This window comes from Pipistrellus hanaki (genome assembly GCF_964339955.1).
Source record: "Pipistrellus hanaki genome assembly, chromosome: 8".
Taxonomy (NCBI): domain Eukaryota; kingdom Metazoa; phylum Chordata; class Mammalia; order Chiroptera; family Vespertilionidae; genus Pipistrellus; species Pipistrellus hanaki.
The window spans coordinates 59007329-59031112 of NC_140510.1; the positions used below are offsets into that span (position 1 = coordinate 59007329).

At 39.9% G+C, this 23784-nt stretch overlaps 1 protein-coding gene across 5 annotated transcripts in view; it reads right to left on the reverse strand.

The window, feature by feature from the left end:
• DIS3L2 (DIS3 like 3'-5' exoribonuclease 2) overlaps positions 1-23784 on the reverse strand; it is a 283427-nt gene that overhangs the window by 212224 nt on the left and 47419 nt on the right. For all 5 annotated transcript variants that reach the window (XM_084891776.1, XM_084891777.1, XM_084891774.1 and 2 more), the window contains 2 exons: positions 20536-20637; positions 2825-3056 (listed from right to left, as the gene is read on the reverse strand). In XM_084891776.1, coding sequence (XP_084747902.1) covers positions 2825-3056; positions 20536-20637 — 334 coding nt within the window. The remainder of the gene's footprint in view (positions 1-2824; positions 3057-20535; positions 20638-23784) is intronic.

Here is a 23784-nt window from a genome sequence, read left to right on the forward strand (position 1 = left end):
CATTCTGACAGGTGTGAGATGGTACCTCACTGTTGTTTTGATTTGCATCTCTTGGATAATTAGTGACTTTGAGCATGTTTTCATGTGCCTCTTGGCCTTCCTTCTGTCTTCTTTTGAAAATATTCTATTTAGGTCCATTGCCCATTTTTTAATTGGATCATTCATTTTCCTTTTGTTTAGTTGTATAAGCTGTCTATAGATGTTGGAGATTAAACCTTTATCAGTGATAACATTTACAAATATGTTCTCCCATACAGTGGGCTTTCTTGTTGTTTTGTTGATGGTTTCTTTTGCTGTAAAAAAGCTTTTTATTTTGATGTAGTTCCATTTGTTTATTTTCTCTTTAGCTTCCATTAGTAATCCCACTCCTAGGAATATATCCCAAGAAACTAGAAACACCAATCAGAAAGGATATATGCACCCCTATGTTCATAGCAGCACAATCTATAATAGCTAGAATTTGGAAACAGCCTAGGTGCCCGTAAGCAGATGATTGGATCAAAAAACTATGGTACATCTATACAATAGAATACTATTCTGTGATAAAAAAGAAGACATTCTCATCATTTGCAGCAACCTGGATAGAATTGGAGAACATCATGCTGAGTGAAATAAGCCAGTCAATGAAAGAGAAATACCACATGACCTCACTCATTTATGGATAATAAAGAACATTATAAACTGATGAACCAAAAGATAGATATAGAGACAGTAAAGCAACAAGCAGACTGTCAAATTACAGCGGGGAGGGTAGGGAGATCTGGGGGAGATAAGAGATCAACCGAAGGACTTGTATACATGCATATAAGTACAACCAATGGACACAAAACTCTGGGGAGGGAGGGTATGTATGGGAGGGGGGGTAATGTTAAAATATGTACACAGGTAGTAATTTAATTAAAAAAATAAAAATAGCTGAAACTGGTTTGGCTCAGTGGTAGAGCGTTGGTCTGCAGACTGAAAGGTCCCAGGTTCGATTCTGGTCAAGGGTTGCAGGCACATCCCCGGTGGGGGGTGTGCAAGAGGCAGCTAGTCGATGTTTCTCTCTCCTCGACGTTTCTAGCTCTCTATCCCCCTCTCCTCCTCTCTGTAAAAAATCAATAAAATATATATTTTTTAAATTAAAAATAAATAAGTAAATAAATAAAATAAATAAAATAAAATAAAATAAAATACCTTTTAAATGTCAGAATAATCTTGTTTTCCATACCCCAGAATCCCTCATTGTTACCTTGTACCTCCACAAACACTCTCTGTGCAATAAATGTTAACTATCCTGTACTCACCAATGTAAAAGAAGTATGTGAATGTTCCCTTGCTTTTTATCCAATCTCAGAGGTTTTCCAGCTTTGCTTTTTTCCTCCCCTTTAATCTACCACCAACAAATTTCATGTAACCTTCCTAATGTCTCCTCCTTTATCATGTATGAAATAAGCTGCAAAACTGCCATTCTCCAGAGCATTTTCTTTTATATCCTAACTAAAAGACCAGTATACAGCCGAAACCGGTTTGGCTCAATGGATAGAGCGTCAGCTTGGGGACTGAAGGGTCCCGGGTTCAATTCCGGTCAAGGGCATGTACGTTGGTTGCGGGCATATCCCAGTAGAGGGTGTGCAAGAGGCAGCTGATCGATGACTCTCATCAATGTTTCTATCTCTCTCCCTTCTTCTCTGTACAAAATCAATAAAATACATTTTAAAAATAAAAATTAAATAAATAAATAAATGCCCAGTATACAAAACTCATGCACAGGTGGAGTCCTTAAGCCTGGCCAGCGATCAGAGCTGATTAGGTTTCCCACCTCTTCTTTCCCTAGCCACCATGCCAGCCACCACCCACCCCCCGGTTCCCGTACTAGCCTGGGGCCCAGCCCCGATCAGGCAATTGGGACCTGCTGGCTGGGAAAAGGGACCAGAAGGCCCCAATCAGACAATCAGGGCCTGCCTATGGGGGGCATTGGGAGAGGAGAAGGAGCCAACCACCACCGCAGTGAGCAGGCGATGGGCCAACTGGGGCCTGCTGGCCAGGGGGAGGAACAAGGGGAGGGACCCAGGAGGTTGGCCACCAGCCCTGAGGAGGGATCCAGCCCTCGACCCCCAAGGAAAAGGAGAGAGAGAAAAAGAAACATCAATGATGAAAGAATCACCGATCAGCTGTCTCCTGCACACCACCAATTTGGGACCAGGCCACAACCCAGGCTATGTGCCCTTGACCAGAAGCAAACCCAGGACCTTCCAGTCTGCAGTCGGACATTCTATCCACTGAGCCAAACCAGCTAGGGTCAGGTATTTTCTCAACTGCTTCCCAGAGATTGTCATCAGTTTGGCTTAAATAAGACTTTTCCTTAGGCTGGATGTTCTTTCGTCTACATAAAAATAACCTCCTTATAAAATTTAAAGTGGTCCATTTCCACCGCCAATTACATAAATACTTTTCAAATGTATTGAGTTAAAGAAAAATACAGGATAAAATGAAGTGCTTTTAGTAAGGACTTTAAATATCAGTTTAATTCTATTCATATCAACCATAAGGTATGGTTGACCTAATCACAGGAAATTTCAGGTTAGCTATCAACACAAACTCAAAACCTATTAGAAAATGACAACAGCAATTACTGACCAAACAAACCACCAATGTGGCATTGCTGTCCTTCCTCATAACCAGCAGCTGTAAATTTACCTCCTTTCCTAAAAGCTGATACAGGTCAGAAATTGGGAAGATACCAAATGTGTTGTTTGATTAATTCTGGAGCACAGAGAGAATTCCAATACCTAACATGATTAATTTACTAAAATAAAATGTCAAATAGCAGCCCAGAACTCACCTTTTTCATGAACAGAAACTGAGAGTTTCTTAATATCATCAACTAGAACATTTTGTGTGTTGCCTCGTCCATCTTCTGAGTCGCTGTCATCAAACTGAGCCTCTATAATGACATCAGGACTGTCTTTATGGCCTTTCAGGGACTGTTGAAGATGGCTTCCACAGGTTTCCTCAGGGAGATCTGATTCATAGGCACCTTCTGTTTCTTTGTCACTGCTCTCTGGTTTAATTACCTGAATAAAATGGAAAAGTTCTGCTAAATCAAAGAAAGAAAGGGCAAGAGCCGATTTTTTTCTTTGTCTTTCCTAAGGAAAAATTGCATACTGGTATTCAAAAGCTCCAACACTGGACACTCACCATGTAGTTTGAAAAAGGTTCTTTATTTTCTGACATATAGATGACCTTATTGGAGATGATCATCCAGCAGTGCCAGGTTGGCACTTCAGCTCTGCAAGATGCCCAAGGTGAATGCCACATTCACCTCTCATTTTTCTAATGTGCATTTTCATCCCCTCTCTCCTAAAGGCCCCAAATACAAGAAGTACCAAGCTGCTTCATAAGGATCCATCACATGGATCAATAAGTATGTTGCATAATGATAAAGAACTCAAAATAGCATGTAACTGCATTCCCAGTAAAGCCACAAGAATATAACATGGAAAAAAAATAAAAGTGTGAACAGAGTTTACAAAATGTTTTCATATAAAACATAAACCTTTAATTCACCATTCTGAGGCCTGAAATCAGTATAGAAAGCACACAGCTGATGATCATTTCTATTAGCAATAAAAATGAAACATTACACAATGTCAAATATCTATATTAATAATAGAGGAATATGCAAATTCTCCAGGATGCCATCACAGTAACAGTAACAACCATACAGCAGGCTGTGTAGGGCAACCAGGCTAGCAGGGGGGTTAGTGAGTGATGACCAAATGACTGAACAGCAGGCTCTGTGAGGCGACCAGGCTGGCAGGTGGGCAGTTGGGGGCAACCAGGCCAGTGGGGGTAGTCAGTTAGGGGCGATCAGAAAGGCAAGCAGGTGAGCAGTTAGGAGCCAGCGGTTCCGGATGTTGAGAGGGATGTGCAACGGCCGGTTTAGGCCCAATATCAGGCCTAAACCAGCAGTCAGACATCCCCTGAGGGGTCACAGATTGGAGAGGGTGCAGGATGAGTTGAGGGGAGCTCCCCGTGCAAGAATTTCACGCAACGGGCCTCTAGTTTTCAATAAAATGGCAGAAATTAATAAATAAATCAAGTCACTCAAAATTGTGCAACTAAAATATAAATTAGTATGTTACACTTTAAAAGTATTTTCATTCTATTCTGTTATCTCAGTACACAAGAATAGAACAGTCTAGTGGTTGAGCGTTGACTTATGAACCAGGAGGTCACAGTTCGATTACCAGTCAGGGCACATGCCTGGATTGAGGGCTTGATCCCCAGTGTGGGGTGTGCAGGAGGCAACCAACCTATGATTCTCTCTCATCATTGATGTTTCTATCTCTCTCTCCCTCTCCTTTCCTCTCTGAAATCAATAATAATATATTTTAAAAGAATAGAACTAATGTTGGAAGGCATAGATCATCATAAGATCACAGGATACAAAAGGTATTATAAAATTATTCTATATTGATTAAGAGTAAGGATTGTGGGATTCCTTAGAGAAATGGCTAATTCAAGTGCAGAATAGAAAATAAACAAGATTATCCTGGACCATAGTGTCATAATTGGAAAATAAGGAAGCTATCAAAGATTCTCTGTGGTCATTCTTAAAAAATTCAAAGCATTTATCCTACACTTCCTATATCTCAAGTTAACCAAATAGTTGATGAGGTAAATTGGTTCTTCACAGAGAGTTTGAGCTAATTATCTGTAACACTTTCAACAATAAAGATAAAATTAAAAAAAAAAAAAGAAAGGCATTCAATACTACCATTTTACCTATTCAAATAATGGATTCAGGATATGATCATCAATGGTCACTAAAAACAATAAGTCATAAGCTGATGGGGATGGAGTTTTATAACAGACTAGAAGCCCAGTGCACAAAATTCATGCACTTAGGGGAGGGGAGATCCCTAAGCCTGGACTGCGCCCTCTCGCAATCCACAAGCCCTCAAGGATGTCTGACTAACGGCTTATGCCCGCTCCTGCGGACCTAAGCTGGCAGTCATACTTCCTTAGTACTGCTGTGGAAGAAGGAGAAGCTCGCCGTGACTGAGTCCAGCTCAGGGCTTTTGGCTGAATGGGCGGCATTCCCCCTGTGGAAGCGCACTGACCACCAGGGGGAAGCTCCAGCATTGAGCGTCTGCCCCTTGGTGGTCAGTGTGTATCACAGTAACCAGTCATTCTGCCATTCAGTCTATTTGCATATTAGCCTTTTATTATATAGGATGGATCAGAGTGGCAATACCTGAACCCACTAATCAATATAAATATTTTAAAAAGAGAAATAACCCAAGTGCTTCCTCATGTACCATTATAGGAAGTACATACAACTAACTATGAAACACTTTTTCCCCCAAAAGTTGAATTTGAATCTGATTTGATAAAGGGAACAGAGTAACACATTAAACACCAGGGCAAAGATCCTTTTACACTTAACCCCTAGATAATTGCATCTGGTTTTATGGCTTTACATCTCTATTATGTCATTAATTCCCTAAATTAAATGCCTAACCTCAATCTTTTCCTTCAATTCCAGACATATCCAACTGGAGGCCCGGTGCACAAAATACTGCCCTCCCCTACTGGCCTGGTCCTCCCAACTACTCTCCCCTGCAGGCCTGGTCTCCCCTAACTGCTCTCCCCTACAGGCCTAGGTCCCTCCCAACACCTCTTCCCTGCAGGCCTGGTCACCTCCAACTTCCCTCCTCTGCCAGCTCGGTCACCCCTAACTGCCCTCCCTCAATCCAGGCATGTGCCCTGAATGGTAATTGAACTGTGATCTCCTGGTTCATAAGTCAACACTCAGCCCAGCCTGCACCCTCTCCTATCTCGGACCCCACCGGGATCGAGTCTAAACGGGCAGTCGGACATCCCTTTCACAATCCAGGACTGCTGACTCCCATCTGTTCGCCTGCCTGCCTGCCTGATTGTCCCTATCCACTTCTGCCTGCCAGCCTGATCACCTTCTAACCATTTCTCTGTCAGCCTGATAACCCTTTAACCACTCCCCTGCCAGCCTGATTGATGCCTAACTGCTCCCCTACTAGCCTGTTTGCCCCCAACTTCCCTCCTCTGCCAGCCTGGTCACCCCTAACTGCCCTCCCTTGCAGGCCTGGTCCCTCTTAACTGCCCTCCCCTGCTGGCCTGATCACCCACAACTGCCCTCCCTTGAAGGCCTGGTCCCTCCCAACAGCCTTCCCCTGCTGGCCATCTTGTGGTGGCCATCTTGTGTCCATATGGGAGCAGGATCTTTGATCACGTGGGGGCAGCCATCTTGTGGGTTGGAGTGATGACCAATCTGCATATTACTCTTTTATTAGATAGGATAGAGGTCTGGTGCATGGGTGGGGGCTGGCTGGTTTGCCCTGAAGTGTGTCCCGGATCAGGGTGGGGGTTCCCTTGGGGCATGGGGTGGCCTGGTGGTGGTTTGCAGGCCAGCCACGCCCCCTGGCAACCCAAGCAGAGGCCCAGGTATCAGGAATTTATGAATCTTCTACAATTGAAACTTTGTAGCCTGGATCAGAGCCAAGCCTTCTGCTCGCTCTGTGGCAGCAGCCATTTCTGTTGGGATTTATTTACCTTTTATAACTGAAACTTTGTAGCCTTAAGTGGAGGACTGGGCCAGCCAGGGTGTGCGGAAAGCTTGGATTCCTCAATCGCTGGGGAAATCCAAGCCTCCTCCTACTCTCTGTGGCTGTAGCTATCTCGGTTGGGTTTATTTGCATATTTGCTCCTGATTGGCTGGTGGGCGTGGCTTGTGGGTGTAACAGAGTGGTGGTTAATTTGCATGTTACTCTTTTATTATATAGCATTCCCTACTAAACCTTCATTTGGATGCCAGTTGGAACTTCAAACAATACAGCTCACTCATCTCCCAGCATTCTGTCTCTCCACCAATGGCACCAAACTGTGACATTATCCTTTGCTCTCCCTCTCATGCCCCACATCCAATCCATCAGCAGAGCCCATTGGTCTTTCCTTTATAATGTATCTTCTTGACATTTCCACTGTTACTACACAAATCCAGGCAACCTTTAGCTCCTTACTGAATTACTGAAAAAACCGGCCTCCTAGTTTCCATTTTGGACTAAAGTAGAGTGATCCTTTTAAAACATAAATCAGATCATATTCTTCTCCCAAAAGCTCCCCAACATCCTTCTATCACCATGTCATAAGGCCCTATCAAATCTGGCCCATATCTATCTTTTTCATTTTCATTTTCTACTTCTTCCTTTGCAAATTATATTCCAACTAGAGGGTCGGTGCATGAAATTCATGAACGGGGGTGGGTGTTCCCTTAGCCTGGCCTTCAACCTCTGCAGTTTGGGACCCCTTGAGAGATGTCCACCTGCCAGTTTAGGACAGCTCCCTCTCACAGTCCAGGACCCCTTGGTCCTTACCGTCCCCCTGCTCACTGCTCCTTATTGCTAGGCTCACTTCTCCTTAGCACTGCTTCTGAGGTGGGAAAGGCTCCCACCACTGCTACAGTGCTCACCCACCATGAACCTGGCTTCTGGCTGAGTGACGCTCCCCTGTGAAAGGGCACTGACCACCAGGGGACAGCTCCTGCATTGAGTGTCTGCCCCCTGGTGGTCAGTATACACATAGGGACCAGCAATTCTGGTGGTTCTGCAAAAATGGTCACTTAGGCTTTTATTATGTAGATCCTAGAAATCTTTTTTATAATTCTAGAATACTGAAACCTTCCATCTTGAGGTTTTCACATTTGCTATTCCATCTGGAAAACTCTTTGCCCAGTTATTCTAGGACTCACTCTCTTTATTTTGTTCAGGTCTCTGCTCAAGTCTCCTCCTCTCAGAAAGGCCTTCCCTGATCACATTAATTGAAACAGCATCATCTTGCTGTCATTATTCTATCCTCTCACCCTGCTCTATTTTCCATCACTGTACTTATCACTATTGAGAATTACATACTTATTTACTTTCTATCTCTCAAATAGAATTTAGGTTTTATGAGCACAGAGACTATCTATTTTACTAACTGCTGAATTTCAAGAGTTGAGAACAGCATTGAGTAACAACTCAAATATATATTGATTGATTGAATGAATGTACTAATTAGGAAATGACTTATTCAGAGTCCATCTTCCCTGATAAACTGTAAACTCCATGAAGTAACCATGGTTAGGGCTGACACAGTGTGTATTCAAGTCTCACTTGAATAAAGAACCAGAGATAGCACACTGAATCTAACATTTCCATATATTGGTCTATCCATCTCATACGACCTACCCAATGCCTTGGATTTTCTATAATCCAGAATCCATCACATAGTCTTCCCAGTTCCTCCCCGTACCATTACCCTCACCTGTCCAAGGTAAATAAATTCTCCCACTTTTAAATTCTCAAAGCAATTTATTTATACCTCTTCTATGGCACTTCTCAATTTCTTCACTATATTAGTATTATCTATGTATATGATTTACCTCACCTGTTAAGACTATATGCTCATCAATTATATCTTATACATCTTTGTATATTTTCTACAGCAACATGCATAATCAATCTAGGTACTCAGTATCTGATGAATAAACAGATGAATAAATGAGTATAACAATGAAGAAAGAAATATAAAAGATCATCAGGATGCAAAAGAGCTTTCAAAACAGTTTCTAGATATAAGAGTATGAGGGTTAGAAATTAGGAACCAAATTTTCCTGGGATATGTAAAGGAAGAAGCCTTCTCTTGTAAGACTAACCTCGAAAAAGTTGTAAAATCTAGTTCAGTGGTTCTCTACTTTGCAGTTTAGCAGATCCCTAAATCTGAGAATCAGATGAAAGCTATAAGCCTTCCTCCACAGAAAAATGCATATCTACAAATAGAGAAAATACTCTGTAAGAATGTAGAAGTAAGGAGAGTAAAAGGTCTAGTGATAAAAGCTACTAGTTCAGGTTTATCAATATTTTATTTTTTTTAAAAAATATATTTTATTGATTTTGTACAGAGAGGAAGGGAGAGAGATAGAGAGTTAGAAACATCGATGAGAGAGAATCATCGATCAGCTGCCTCTTGCACACCCCCTACTGGGGATATGCCGGCAACCAAGGTACATGCCCTTGACCGGAATCGAACCCGGGTCCCTTCAGTCCCCAAGCCAACGCTCTATCCATTGAGCCAAACCGGTTTCGGCGAGGTTGATCAATATTTTAGAAAGCTCTGGGCTCAGAGAAAGAGGAGTGAGGCCTGTGGAGAATGGATACCTTACTGATCTGGTTAACTGACTAAAATTCCTCTGGTTTTCTCTACAACCCTGAGACAGCGTGGCAGCTGACTGCACTTATTATTCCAAGTGCATGCTGCAACTAAGATTATAGTTCTACCCTCGAGAGTTAGTCTAGTCTCTGGAGAACAGGACAGAAATGGGTTTGTGAAAGAGGAAGACTTAAATCAGCTGTAAAAGAAACATTCTTTAAAAAGTGTAAGAAATGAATAAAGTTAACTACCAAGTAGCAAGAGCCAGCTAAAGTGATATGCTTGTCAGCATGATACTGCATTCTTCCCCATTAACCACTATGTCTAGAGACCAGGAGTCATCAGTTAATCATCGCAGTTGAAACTTAGCACCATATGAACCAACTATAAATACATATGCAACTAAGTAAAACTGGAAGCCATTTAAATAAATGCATTTTTCTAAAATAACTCGAGCTTCATACCTAAGCTATAATGCCAATTTCAATATAAAAATCAAAATAACTATAAAGTTCACCATTACCCAATTTAAAAACAACAGTTTTAGCAAGAAAAATGCCTAGATAAAGAAGAGAAGGTATAGAGCTGAGCATAACTTACAGGGACATTTCCTGATTCCTACAAAATCTTGAAGTAGCAATCTATCCCTTAGAAAGGGAAAGAGAAACTTCTACATTGAACTGTAAATTAACAACTGCAAACAGCTACTGAAACTTACCAGAATCAAGAATCTGGCTACTTCAAAACTATTTGATATTGATTAGATTTTCTTCCCCTTCCTTTTAAAAACTAATATATTAATGTATTAAAAAACTGGACAGCCACAGAAAGGATCCTTATAACCAAACAATTCCAATGAAATCCTAAATAAAAATGCTAAACAGCATTTCCATAACACATGACTTATTCAAATTCCAAACATGAAACATTTCATAGTTTCGCCACTTACTGACAGAGAAAAGCCCTTCCTCGAACATAAACGTTATCTTTGAAGAGTGCTTTTTTAAATCTTATTTTAAAAAAAAAAAAGCAAGTCTATATTAGCACTGGAAAATTCTGTTCCAGCAAATAAATTATATTACATTCCCCAGTGCTATCAACTGGGTATAATAGAGGTTTTCCAGAAGATTTACATATACCTGTCCACACACACTTCTACTGACAGGATTGTTTAGTTGAGCAATGTTGATTGAAGACTTTGTGCATCCCATCCCTCTACCTGAGCATCTGGTTCAGTCCCAATCATGTCAAAGTCCATCTAGGAGCTGCGTTTCGTTTCTTGGCTACTTTGGCCAGGCTTAAGTGACAGCACTCACATGCCACACATGTTTGAACAAACTTTCAAATCCCTTAATGGCACACTTGGGACAAAGTATAATACACTGTTCAGGAAATAACTTGGAGCCAAGAAAAGCAATTGATATTTCCACAGGGAGTTCCTGACAAGGCTTGCCAATAGCTTCTTTCATTATAAAATATGACCATAAACACTATCATTTTTAAAGACATATTACATAGGTTCTTAAAGGCATATCTGTTATTGAGAACTTTGTTTGCTTAAGGTAGTTCATCCGAAAGTACCTTTATTTAGTTAATAGGAACAGAACAAACTATCTCCATTCTTCCAGTTACTCAAAAATCCCATTATCCTTCTATGTCAATTAATCTCTCTCTCTCTCTCTCTCTCTCTCTCTCTCTCTCTCTCTCTCTCTCTCAGACACACACACACACACACACACACACACACACACACACACCACTACCACATTTGTCAGCTCATCCTGTCAACTCTACATCACTGCCACCATGGCCACCACCCTGGTGCATCATACCTCTCACCTGGATATAGATAATAGCCTTCTACTTTTGCCCCCTTCAGTCTATTCCCAATAGAGCAGTCAGAGTGAGCCTATGAAACGTAAGTCATATCATGTCAATACTCTAATTCCTCCAAGTCTTTCCACCTCCATCAGAGCTAAAACCCAACTCCTAATTGATACGCAGGCCCTACCTAATCTATATAGTCCAACCCCACAAAACCTCTGACCTCACTTCCAACTGTTCTACAGCTCAGCCTCTTTGCTGTCCCTTGAACACATTAAGGCACACATTTGCTGTTCCCCAAGATCTCCACAAGGATAGCTCCCTCACTTCCTTCAATTCTTACACAAAGTCACCTTCTCAGTGAAGTCTTCTTTGGTCATCCTATTAAAAATCTCAATCACATCCCTAAAATTCTTATGTCTTCCTCACTTTATTTTTTTTTAATATATTTTATTGATTTTTTACAGAGAGGAAGAGAGAGGGATAGAGAGGTAGAAACATCGATGAGAGAGAATCATCGACCAGCTGCCTCTGGCACTCCCCCTACTGGGGATGTGCCCGCAACCAAGGTGCATGCCCTTGACCAGAATCAAACCTGGGATCTTTCAGTCCGCAGGCCAACGCTCTATCCACTGAGCCAAACCTGTTTTGGCCCTTACTTTATTTTTTTATTTTTTTTTACTTTAGTACTTATCACTCACTATTGAGCATGCTAATCATGATATTTCATTTATATTATTATGTCTTTCCCAGTGATGTGCAAGCTCCATAAAGACAGAGCTTGCATATTTTCTCACTGTTCTATCCCAACACTGAACATAGAACCCAGCACAATGTCTTCTAGACAATTCCATCATAATTTGCTACTATCCCCTTAAACTCAAAGTATCAAAAACCATCCTAGTCCTTCCCCTCAAATCTATTCCCTTTCTGTTTTCTTCTGCCACAGGAAAGGGGAATACTCCAGTTGGCAGCTGTTCCATTCACCCTGGAACTCTGAAATGAAGATAATACAAAACAAAACTCTAAAAGATCTTGATGGGCAAGGAGCATGAGTAAGAATTAAGCCATGTCATTCCACAGTATGACCTTACTACCACACAACTGTCCAGCAATTTAGACACTTCAAAGGAATGTTTATTAAACCACAAACATTTTATGTCAACATTTTACATCAATATTTTTATGTCTGCTGTGAGTATATATTGTCAGTGGTAAATTCAAGAGCAGGAAATCATAAAATTGAATTATTATGTGATCTTGGTCAAACTATGACTCTCGGTCCTCATTCCAAAGAAGAGTAATAGTAATATCTGCCATTTCTTGAGAACTTATTAGGTGCTAACATTGTTATCAGAACTTTATCTACATTGACTCATTCCTTATAATAAGCATGAATTTCATCAAACTATCTCCATGGAGTTAAGAAGGAATTAATTAGTTTTCTAGCAAATAATTCTGAAATGTTAATTGCGAGTTTCCCTGCACAAATAAGCTACTTAAACTTAAATGATCCATTCCTTATTTCAGACATTTCAATTTGAATTACAGAGATATGAAAGCATGTTTAAAGCAACAGAAAACCTGAAGTACTTGATCCCAGAACTGGCAATAATAAAGAAGAAAAGATGATTGTTAAAAATAGATTTGTGTATATAACAATTTGGGAAAAATCTGATCATCACAGTAGATACACCTTACCAACCATACTGCTGACGGTGGAGGCTCCAAAGACCTTGCTCTCCCCATCATTAAGTACCTTCCAAGTCTTTTTTGGGCCTGCCACCCAGGCCAAGAAACCAAACAGTTCTAAGAAATCCTAATTCCACTGGAATTAAGAATAATCCAAAATGATAGTGTTATATAAGAGATTGGATTAAATATAATCTAATATGATGGGTGCATATTTAAAGAACTTGGAAGACAAAACTTTAAAACAATCATTTGAAGGAAAAGGTAGTTGTCAAAGGAAACAATTTACTACACTAGACCAATTTCATGTGACCATAAGAAGGTTTGGAACAGTCATTGAAAACCAGAGATTAAATGTGCACTTTGATTTTTCCTATTGTTTGTTTAATTTAGAATAAGAGTAGTTACTCCTATCAGTACTTCCTGTATTTTCCCAAACTCGTTATTTTTTTTCTTTCTGTGCCAAGCTCTTCCAAAATACCCATCCATGTTTCTATTATTCCCTTGCCAAAATATTATTAATCATTAAATAAAAATGTTTTCTTAGTAACTGTATATTAGACATGTTAGAAAATATAGAATAACTGTCCCTGCTTCTATACCCTCCTTAATTCATGTATAGCCTTTGCTCTGTCGTAATTTAAATAAAGGAATCCTGCCTCAAGAGAAATTTAGACTTAGCTAACAAAGTGCTTAATTGATTTATTCCCCCTATATCCTGTCAATACAATGCAGATACTCAACACATACCTGGGGGATAAATGAAAAGCATTATTTTCCAGTGAGTATCAATTATTAAATCAGTTCTAGGCTCTCTCTCTCTCTCTCTCCATATAGTATATATATATATGGCTAATACCAGGTATGCTAAGTGTCCAATCTGACCAGTCGCTATGATGTGCACTGACCAGGGGGCAGATGCTCAAAACAAGAGCTACCACTTACAGAGAAAAGGCACTATGGATCTGGTGCGAACAAAGCAACACTCAGCTTCCCCCAAGTGGGACACAGGCCCTGCCACCACCCTGAGCAACAGCCCACCAAATTGCATCAGATGCTACCAAGACCCCATGGTGTAAAATTCGGCCCACAGCCCAGCCCAGCCCAGAAACAGTGGCTGTGGGCACTGAGTAATACGTCACGTAGCATTGCCCAGCTTCCTCTCCCTAGCAACTAGTCTCCTTGGAATTTCTTCAGCCCAGAAACACGACTTGCTTTACAGCCAGGAGGAAACATTTTACACTTTAACCAGATGTCTATGAAGCATTTTCCTGTGCCTTATCTCATTTGATCCTCACAGAAGTCCTGGAGTAGGTAGATAGGAGACTCAGTGGAATTCTATTTTCTTTTCATTAGCAGGAAACAGAGATTTAGAAAGCTTAGAAGCTTGACCCAACTGAAAAGAAGTAAGAAATGGTGAACCTTGAAAATGACTTCAGGTTTTCTCATGCAGAATATAATCAAATACTGCTGCAGTTAATATTTTACTTTGTTTTCCCTGTGTGATCTACAATAACAATCTGCTTTGTGTTGATATTTACTGCTGTGTTGCTGACAATTACCTGAAAGAGAACTTGGGATGCTTTACTGAGCTAGAAAAAGTTTAGCTAAATCAGAAAGCAGGTCTAATTAAGCAAGTTTATCTATATACATAAAGCTCTCCCTGGCACCAATCACACATGTGTTTCAATTGGTCATTGTGGATTGTGAATTTGGTTGACACTTCTATTATAGAGAAAGGGTGAATAGTGATATTAAAATATTCCTTCTAATTAATTTCCTTTCAATGTGTTCGAATTTGTGCACCGAGTCACTAGTCTTACTATATTTTTAAATATTCAGACAAAAGAATATAGAAGCTTGGTTCTAATGATTAGAAATTTCACTTGAAATTCACCCTAACTCTTTAGCTAGTCAGCTTCTCTTTCACACTTTTCTTTTCCTGATTGAATGTAATTTAACTATGTTCCTGTTGGCCTCCTTCACTCTGATTTTCTCATGATCACTCACTATGGTTGCATCAACTAAACTGCTCACCCTAGCTCCTAATCAAGCAGAATATGCAATATTTAAACAGCTTTGGCTCCTCCTATAGGAGGCCTTAACTTTTATATATATATATATATATATATATATATATATATATATATATATATATATATATATATATTGATTTTTCACAGAGAGGAAGGGAGAGAGATAGAGAGCTAGAAACGTCGATGAGAGAGAAACATCGACCAGCTGCCTTTTGCACACCCCCTACCGGGGATGTGCCCACAACCAATGTACATGCCCTTGACAGGAATCGAACCCGGGACCTTTCAGTCCGCAGACCGATTTTCTACCACTGAGCCAAACCGGTTTCGGCGGGGAGGCCTTAGCTTTTAAGCCACCTCCCAGATGTGAGATTCCAGAGCTGAATTCCCAAATTTCCTTTATGTAACTAGAAAAGGCCCAGAATTCTGATCTTAGAGTTGGTCTTCTACTATGGTTCTTGCTCCTAGTACTGCTCTAGCCAATACTAGGGCAGGGATCAAATCTTACCCTTATCTCCCAGCCCAATGGTTGCATTTACTAGTCTGTTTGTAATAAGACAATACAACATATCTGAAATTAGAAACCTATCCCAAAGCCCCAGAAGGACCCATCTCCTACATGACAACTGCCTGTTTTCTAAATATCTGTGCAACATGCCCCATGAATGAGAGATCTGTTGTCAACAAGTCAGGATGGCATCTGGGTCTACAACCCATTTGACTCTGTACCTTGTCCAGCTCTTTATTTTTTTTAACATTTTTTTTTTACTGATTTCAGAGAGGAAGAGAGAGATCAAAACATCAATGGTGGGAGTGAATCACTGATCGGCTGCCTACCACACCCCCCCTACTGGGGATTGTGCCAGAATCGAACCCATGACCCTTCAGTCCAAAGGCCAATGCTCTATCCACTGATCCAAACTGGTCAGAGCAAGCTTTTAATCTGAATTGGGTCAGTCCTCTCAGTATCTAATCCACCAACTACAGCAAGTGTCTAGTAAGGTTGTGACACATTCCCAACACCTGCCTCCATAACACTATGAGAAGCCATCATATCTCTCTAGTCTTAAGATACAAGCACTAGAATTCTAATTTTTTTTCTAAACTATTCAATATTTATTTTCTAAAACTAATACTAGGCCTTTGGTCATTTGAATTAATAGTCATCTTCTTTACCCATGATGGCAACTTAAAATATTAGCTAACTTTTTATTTATGCTGATTTTTAAGATACCTAACAATATCTATCTACAAATCAAATAATTTTCTTCTTTATATCTCGACTAATAAGCAGCAATAGGACCATGAAATAAGATGTGAATCTGAATCCCAACTCTAATGCTGCCTATTTCCCTAAATAAGTAAGATGTTTAAGCTAAACCCCAAGGTTCTCATTCACAAAACCGAGACAGAGATAACAACAAACTAAGAATGGTGTGAGGCACTAAATACAGTTCCTGGTACATAGTAAGCACTAAAAAGTTAGTAATCAGTAGCAATACCTACAGATTTACAATGCTTATTTGTAAAGTATTAAGAGAAGGGTCCAGCCAGAGTGACTCAGTTGACTGAGTAATGACCTATCCACGATGGTTTGATTCCCTATCAGGTAATACACCTGGATTACAGGTTTGATCCCCAGTCTGGAAGCAACCAATAGATATACCTCTCACTCTATTTCTATATCTATCTCTATCTCTCTCCCACCCTCCCCATCTCTCTCTCTTTCCCCCTCTCTCTCTCCCTCCTTCCCTCTCTCTTCCTCTCCTTAAGCATGCCCTCAAGTGAGGATTAAAGAAAATGAAGTATCAAGATAAGGAAAACAGTAAGATACACTTTATTAGTTAACAAAAAAAATAAAATAAAATAAAATAAAGGGCAAGGTTGTTTAACAATGATGGGAGATTAACTTGATGGGAAAAAGAAAAGGACAAGTGAAAAGAATGGAAGAGGGAGGATGAAGATCAAATAAATGGCAAATAGAAGATTTTACAAACCAAAGTACACTATTCTGTCTGTGAGCTTCTGGCAAAGAGGCCAAGGATGCTGATCTTCCTGAAGGGCAGGATCTAGAGAACAGTTAGGAAACCCCTGCTCTTGCCAATGTCTAGGAGACTTGGTTGAGGGGCAGCAGCACTTAGCCAATGGCATGGCAGAAAGAGGGAGCTTTATTCCATCTGCTCCTCCTCAAAGGGGGAACTTTCATAATCGTCTCTTGCCAAATCATTCTCAGCCCCATTCTCCTCCTAAAACAAAACAATTTTTCTCTCCTTCTCCATTCCCATCCGTCAAACCTTAGTTTAAATGTAATCTCCTCTATATGGACCTTCCCCAACTCACTCAAGAATTTCATGCTTCCATAACAACATGTATCTCTCTTTCTATCCTGCAAACCATACTACAATTGTTCCCATCCCCTTTCCATCCAGCCTAAGAGCTCCTTAAGAGCAAAGCATATAATCTATTGCAGTTTGTACCTTCAATATCTAACACAAAGCAAGATGGGTGGAAGATGCGAAGCCCCTGGTACTCTGCACTGCTGCAAGCAGAAACATCAGAATCATGGCTCCTAACTATTTGGACAACATGCCCCAACCCCCTGTTTTAAAAACCTGAGGAAAGCCACAGATGCTCAGCCTAGAAGAATATATACACATGCACTCGCTCAAACACACACAAACACACACACACACACACACACACACACACACACACACACACATAAGCGAAGAGTCCAAGGATTCTGGATTCTACTCCCTGGTTCTGTCAAAAATTCCAAGTTCTCAGAGAAGGCAATTTCTCAACTGACAAAGTGAAAATAAACTATCATTTGCCCTTCAGTTATCCTTCATTAGATTACTGTAACAAAAAATATACATAAATACTAAAAATGTAGAATAATTCTGAAATTAAAATTATTATATACAAGCAAATTGTTTTTTATATTGGCTCACAGCTTGATACTTTTACAGCTATTTTACAAAAAAAAAAAAATAATAATACATGCTGTGAAATAAATTGACTGTTTACTACAATAGCTAAATGAACTGTTGTTTTTTTCCAAAACCTCAAAGGCCCTGTAGTTTACATACCCAAGAGGGATGAGCACAAGTATAAAAAAGCAAAGATGAATAATCCAATTAATTCACATTTGTTCACACCATTGACTACAGATTCCTTTGATAACAATATGCTTTTGTACTAACAAACCTGTAATACAATTGACCAGTATGCTTTGAGATGATGAGCTTCTACATGTCAGGGATTCTTGATGGCAGTCTGAATATTCTCTTCTCTCTAGTTTGACCTTATCATCAACAACTGTCACAGGTGGATTACAATCAACAGAACTCCCCTCTTCAGAATGGGAAGCTGCAAAATATTCTAACTAATGAGTCCTAAGAGACAGATCTTCTGGGGCTGACTTTAATATGAAAAGCCATGTCATCCTGGCTGGTGTGGCTCACTTGGTTGGAGTGTTGTCCAGTACACGGAAAGGTGGCAAGTTCTATTCCCAGTCAGAATGCAGGTTCGATCTCTGGTTGGAGCACATGTGGGAGGCAATCAATCGATATTTCTCTCTCTCATAGATGTTTGTCTATCTGTCTGTCTGTCTGTCTCTTCCCCCACACTCTCCTCCTCACTCTCTCTAAAAAATCAATTTTTTTAAAAAAAACACATGTCCTTGGGTGAGGATTTTTTTTTTGTTTTTAAAGCAATTGTCAGGCAGTCATGTGAAGACCCTTAGAGGTTCCACAGAAACAGCATAAGAAAGAAACCCCTCTACATTTCAAATCTTCTGAAAGCTGGAGAGGGCCTATGCACACACGCAGGTTGGCCTTCTGTCATTGTCCCTTCTCTACTCCTACCAGCAACCCAGTAGGGTCCTCCTGGCCAGACTAGGCTCTTATTTTTATCCATGCCAATATTTTAGATATCAACTGTAAAATAGAAAAACAAGTTATGTCTACATACTCTGAATGTTTTGACTGTGGAAATGCTAGAAGAATTTCTGCAAATTGTTATCTGCTTAATTAACAGATAATGTCCACAAAATTAAGACATTTTAGGGAAAACCACAACTTTGCTTTGTTAAGTCTTATAGCAAGTATGGGTTTTTTTTTCTAGAAGTAAAGGCACCAACACAGAAATAAGAACGACCAAGTCCAAAATCTGTCCTTTTAGAACTCAACAACAGCAACAAACACGTTCAACTCCAGCCTACCCCCATCTTCTTAGGCTTCTTGCCCAAAGCAAGAGTGCTTCGGACCATCCATACCGGGGAAAAGATGTGCTTGCTGGTCTTAAATAGAAATGTGTAAAGAACAAGTAACCAACTTATTTATTCATATGCTTGTTTATTTTAGCCATCCCCCACCTCAGCCACTGACAATAAGAATGCCAGGCAACTTGGCCTTGTTCCTCTAAGCAATCTCTGCAGAGCTCAGCAGGTGTTCTTCACTAGTCAACACCTATTCAGCTCTAGACCCACCCAACTCTTCCGTTCTATCCACTATCATCCTTTAAGTTAAAAAAAAAAAAAAAAAAAAAAAAAAAAAAAAAAAGCCATATTTCTTGCCCTTCTTTGGATCATCTTAATTGTAACGCTGTCTCTTAACTTTACCAAATGACCTCTAAGAATACTTCCTTTGGCTTGACCCCTTTGGCTTAGCCTTAATGCACTCCTCTTATCTTCTTGGAATTGGTCAACACTGTGCTAAATGATGCTTTCAAAAAAAGAAGAAGTGAACTAAATCAATTTGTGTCCCTAGGACCTGGAGCCAACCCTTAACTGTGCTTTCAAGGAATCAGGGGAGGAGACTATATCCACACGGGGGAGAGGGGCTCTGGTTTAGAATAATTCACTTTCATAAAACACTTTGTACTTAACTTCACAGCATTAAAAAACATCATCCTTGACACTGGCCAGGTGGCTCAGTTGGTTGTAGTGTCATCTGTACACCAGAAGGGTGAGGGGTTCGATTCTTAGTCAGGGCACATATCTAGATTGCAGGTTTGATCCATGATGGGTGTAGTCAGGGCACATACAGGTGGCAACTGATCAATGTTCTCTCTCAATCTGTTCCTTTCTCTCTCTCTAAATCAATTTTAAAAACATACCCTCAGGTGAGGATTTAAAAAAAAATGTATTCTTAAATTTGTATAAGTGCCTCTTAATTTAGTATGTGTCTCTTCCTGCCTATATTCCCCACCAGACTAAAAACTCTATGAGGGCAAGAACTATGTCATCTTGGATCACGACTAATTTCCCTGAACCCTACAAATCCCTCGAACACAGGTCTAACTCAATTATTCTAGCCCTATCAGATAAAAAAGAATTGAACTTATGCCTCAACAAAGCTCTGGTATAAGGTAATACTTCCACATTTCTGGATCTGTTATTAAAAAGAGCTGCTACCATTAATCTGGCACCATTCTAAGATTTTTACAGGTATTCTCATTTAATCCACATGACAAACCAATGAAATAGGTACTACAATCATTCCCGTTTTATGGGTGAGGCATCTGAGGCATAGAGAGGTTATATAATTTGCAAATCATGTGACAGGGAAGACAAATCACAGGCGAGAGAGCAAGGAAAACAACTCAAATCATTCCATGTCTGCTCACCAGATGCTTCCATGTCCTAAGCATTATGTGGCCTGTTACTGAGACAACCAAAGGGCCTTAGGGGTCCACACTACTCAGTGATGCACCATGGATGCAAAAGGCCATGAGAAGTCTATAATTAGAAAATGAAAATTTAACTCACCTTCCACTGCTCCTCTGGAAGCAGCTTCACGACCACCAGATCCCCATTCAAGGCTCTATTACGAGCAACAATCCCATCAATAAAAATGTCTCTATCACCATCCTAGGTTGGAGAAAGAAATAAAATAATGAGCTTACCAAACCAAAAATTATTTCCTTAGTTTAAAAACTATGAACTTCACAATCTGTCCACTGATTTAATAGGAACACTAGTACATAGTAACAAGTAGACCTAGAGGGAGCTCAGTCCCTTTGGAACTAATAGAAATGGTGACAAACACATAAGAGCAGATTAACAGAATATTAACAAATTGCCAAGTAAGAGAAAATCTACTACAGGCAGGACAAGACAAACAAAACAAAACAAAACAAAACAAAACAAAACAAAAAAACACGAAGCAAAAAACTAGGACTGCATGCTTTCATAACTGAAATAAGAAAGGAGTAGGTTATCCAATTATCCTTAGATTATCCTTTTTATGTTTTAAATAAAATAAAACATGCTGATATCTTTTCTATACCAGCTGAATTTTTTTTTAAATAAAGGTAAGAGTAAGGAGAAGGAGAAAAAGGAGGAGGAGGAGGAGGTTTTCAAGAAAACAGAAAAATAACATATAATCCCTCAAGAACATCGAGAGCTAGAACAGTTCTAGAATGTGGGTTCTCTAAGAGGAAGCCAGCAAAATCCTACTTCCCCCAAACCTCCTCCCAGAAAAGTGGCAGAAAGAAAATTGGGGTTGTTTTTATGGATAGCAAAGAAAAAAAAAAGGAATGTAAATGAGATTCATAAAGCATTCCCATGTTCCACCTCTCTCACTGACCTAGGAGCAGGGTAAACTGTGAATGCAACAAGGCTTAGGTACCTTCACCCTCAATCACATGCTTATAAACAACCCACTTTAAGCAGTGTAGCCCCAGTGAACTCTGCAGATATTTATTGCTAAAATTAAATTAGTGCAAAATTACTTTACAAAAATAAACCAAATTTTACAAAAATACTTAAGTGGAAAACACAGCTAAGAAAAAGCATGCCTTCAACAGTTAAGTGACAAAATTAAGTATTTTCCAAATGTTTCATCAACAAACATGCAAACATGTACTCTTATTCTTTTATCATTCCAAAGTTTATACTATGTGCTTCTTTTCAGAGTATAAGAGAGAAATAAAATGTTAATTTTCTCAAATAGAAAGCAAGCTTGGAAACTCAACATTTCCTAATACAGATGATATAGAATGGATTTAACACTCAATAGACAACTACAGGTGATTACTATGACATGTTAGTCAAAGTTAAAATTAGCATCCAAATGTACTACCCCCATGGGATTTTTAGACACTCAGCAATTTTTATAGTTTCTGGTTACAAATCATTAGAGATTTTTTAGAACAGTCGTTCTGTCCCAGTTCCATTCTAGCCATGGGCTGGCAGCTATGCCTGTATATTCTGCCAAACTTGACCCACCCTAGTCCTTGAGGGACAGCTACCATGTTAGCCACAAAGACAGAATTACCACAGTTGACCTCAAGACAAGCAAGAAAGAGGCAACTAGAGAGTGAACAACTAAAGTGTGACATACCACCATCAATCACTGCCTTCTGCAATTTATAAAGCAATGGGATATCTCCGGCTTCCTAAGAATGAAAAAAGCTGTCTGCATGTAGATCATCCTACCCACTATCATGTGTCAAAACATGCAGTGAGATGCCTCTTTCATGAGCAGTTACACCACCCTTAGATAGCTTAGCGATTTAAGATGATAAGATGCTGATATTGCCATGTTTCTATCCCAGGAAACCAAGAGAAGCAGGCTGAGTTGAACTTCAGACAACACAAAAATCTATAAATATTGCACCAATACTGAGCTCTTCATTCATTCAGAAGCCTGTATCTATTGCAGAACCTCTTATTTTAAAGATACAAAATATGTGAATACCTCAATATTAAAAGTTTGCGTCAACCCTTCTTAAGACCAAAAGGTTCAGCTCTGGATGTGAAGGGTGAACTGGCTGTAATATCTGTCACCCCACTGATTGTCAGAGTTGATTCGACGGATCTCACTGGCTAGACAGGTGTTCCCTTCCTCCCTCACCGCTCCATGTACAACTCTCTGGAGCTGTGCTAAGTCAAAGAGGACAACTACCCCCCCCACCCCCCCCAGGAAATGACCAATTTTCAGTCAAAGTACACGAGTAGCACCCCTTCCTATCCCTCCCAACCCCCGACAGGGGCTAGAACCTCCAAACAAGCTTTCAAGGTAGGAGAACATAGGGTAGTCAAGCTTCCAAGACTCCAGACACATCCAAATTAAGGCACTAATTGTGACAATCTGCCCTCTTTGGGGGGGGGAGGGGGAGGCGCCGAAACCGGTTTGGCTCAGTGGATAGAGCGTCGGCCTGCAGACTGAAAGGTCCCGGGTTTGATTCCGGTCAAGAGCATGTACATTGGTTGTGGGCACATTTCCAGTAGGGGGTGTGCAAGAGGCAGCTGGTCGATGTTTCTCTCTCATCGATGTTTCTAACTCTCTATCCCTCTCCCTTCCTCTCTGTGAAATATCAATAAAATATATTTTTTAAATAAATAAAATAAAATAAGGGGGGGAGGGGGAGTTCATTCCTTTATTTGAATGCCAAGACTTGTTTTACCCATCAGAAAGAATAGAGAGGGGGAAAAAGAAAAATGGTTAATGAACAATCCTAGAGAAAATAAACAGGAATCTGGGGTTAATCTAAATATATTGAAGGCTATAAAGGGGAGGATAAGTATGCCAAGATGATCAGAGCATCCTCCATCAATGGAATAGCTACTCTGGACCAAAAATAAATTGCACAGATATACAGAGTGCCTACCATGACAAGATGAACCAAAAAGTTACAAAACATCTTATATCAACATAACTCTGAATGGAAAGTGCTTTTTGTAAGTTTTTACATCATATCCATTTCTTCATTTATCTTATGCCCAAATAGGATAAAAAGGCATATCAATAATATAAAATCCTTTTGGTGTGCTTAAAATCACATGGTCTTATTCTAACTCTATTTCTTAATTTTATTCAGAACCCCAGGAGACTGACAGCTACACATAAAAGTGATTTATCCCATATATTTTGGGTTTGTCATAAGAAAACGAAAATCAACTTTCCATAAATAGAAATTATAATGAATCTAAGTCAAGTTCCCCCAAAACAAAGTACTTTTTTAACCTGATGTTCAATTAACTGTTCCTAGCCTAGTGAGTTAAGTAGGTATT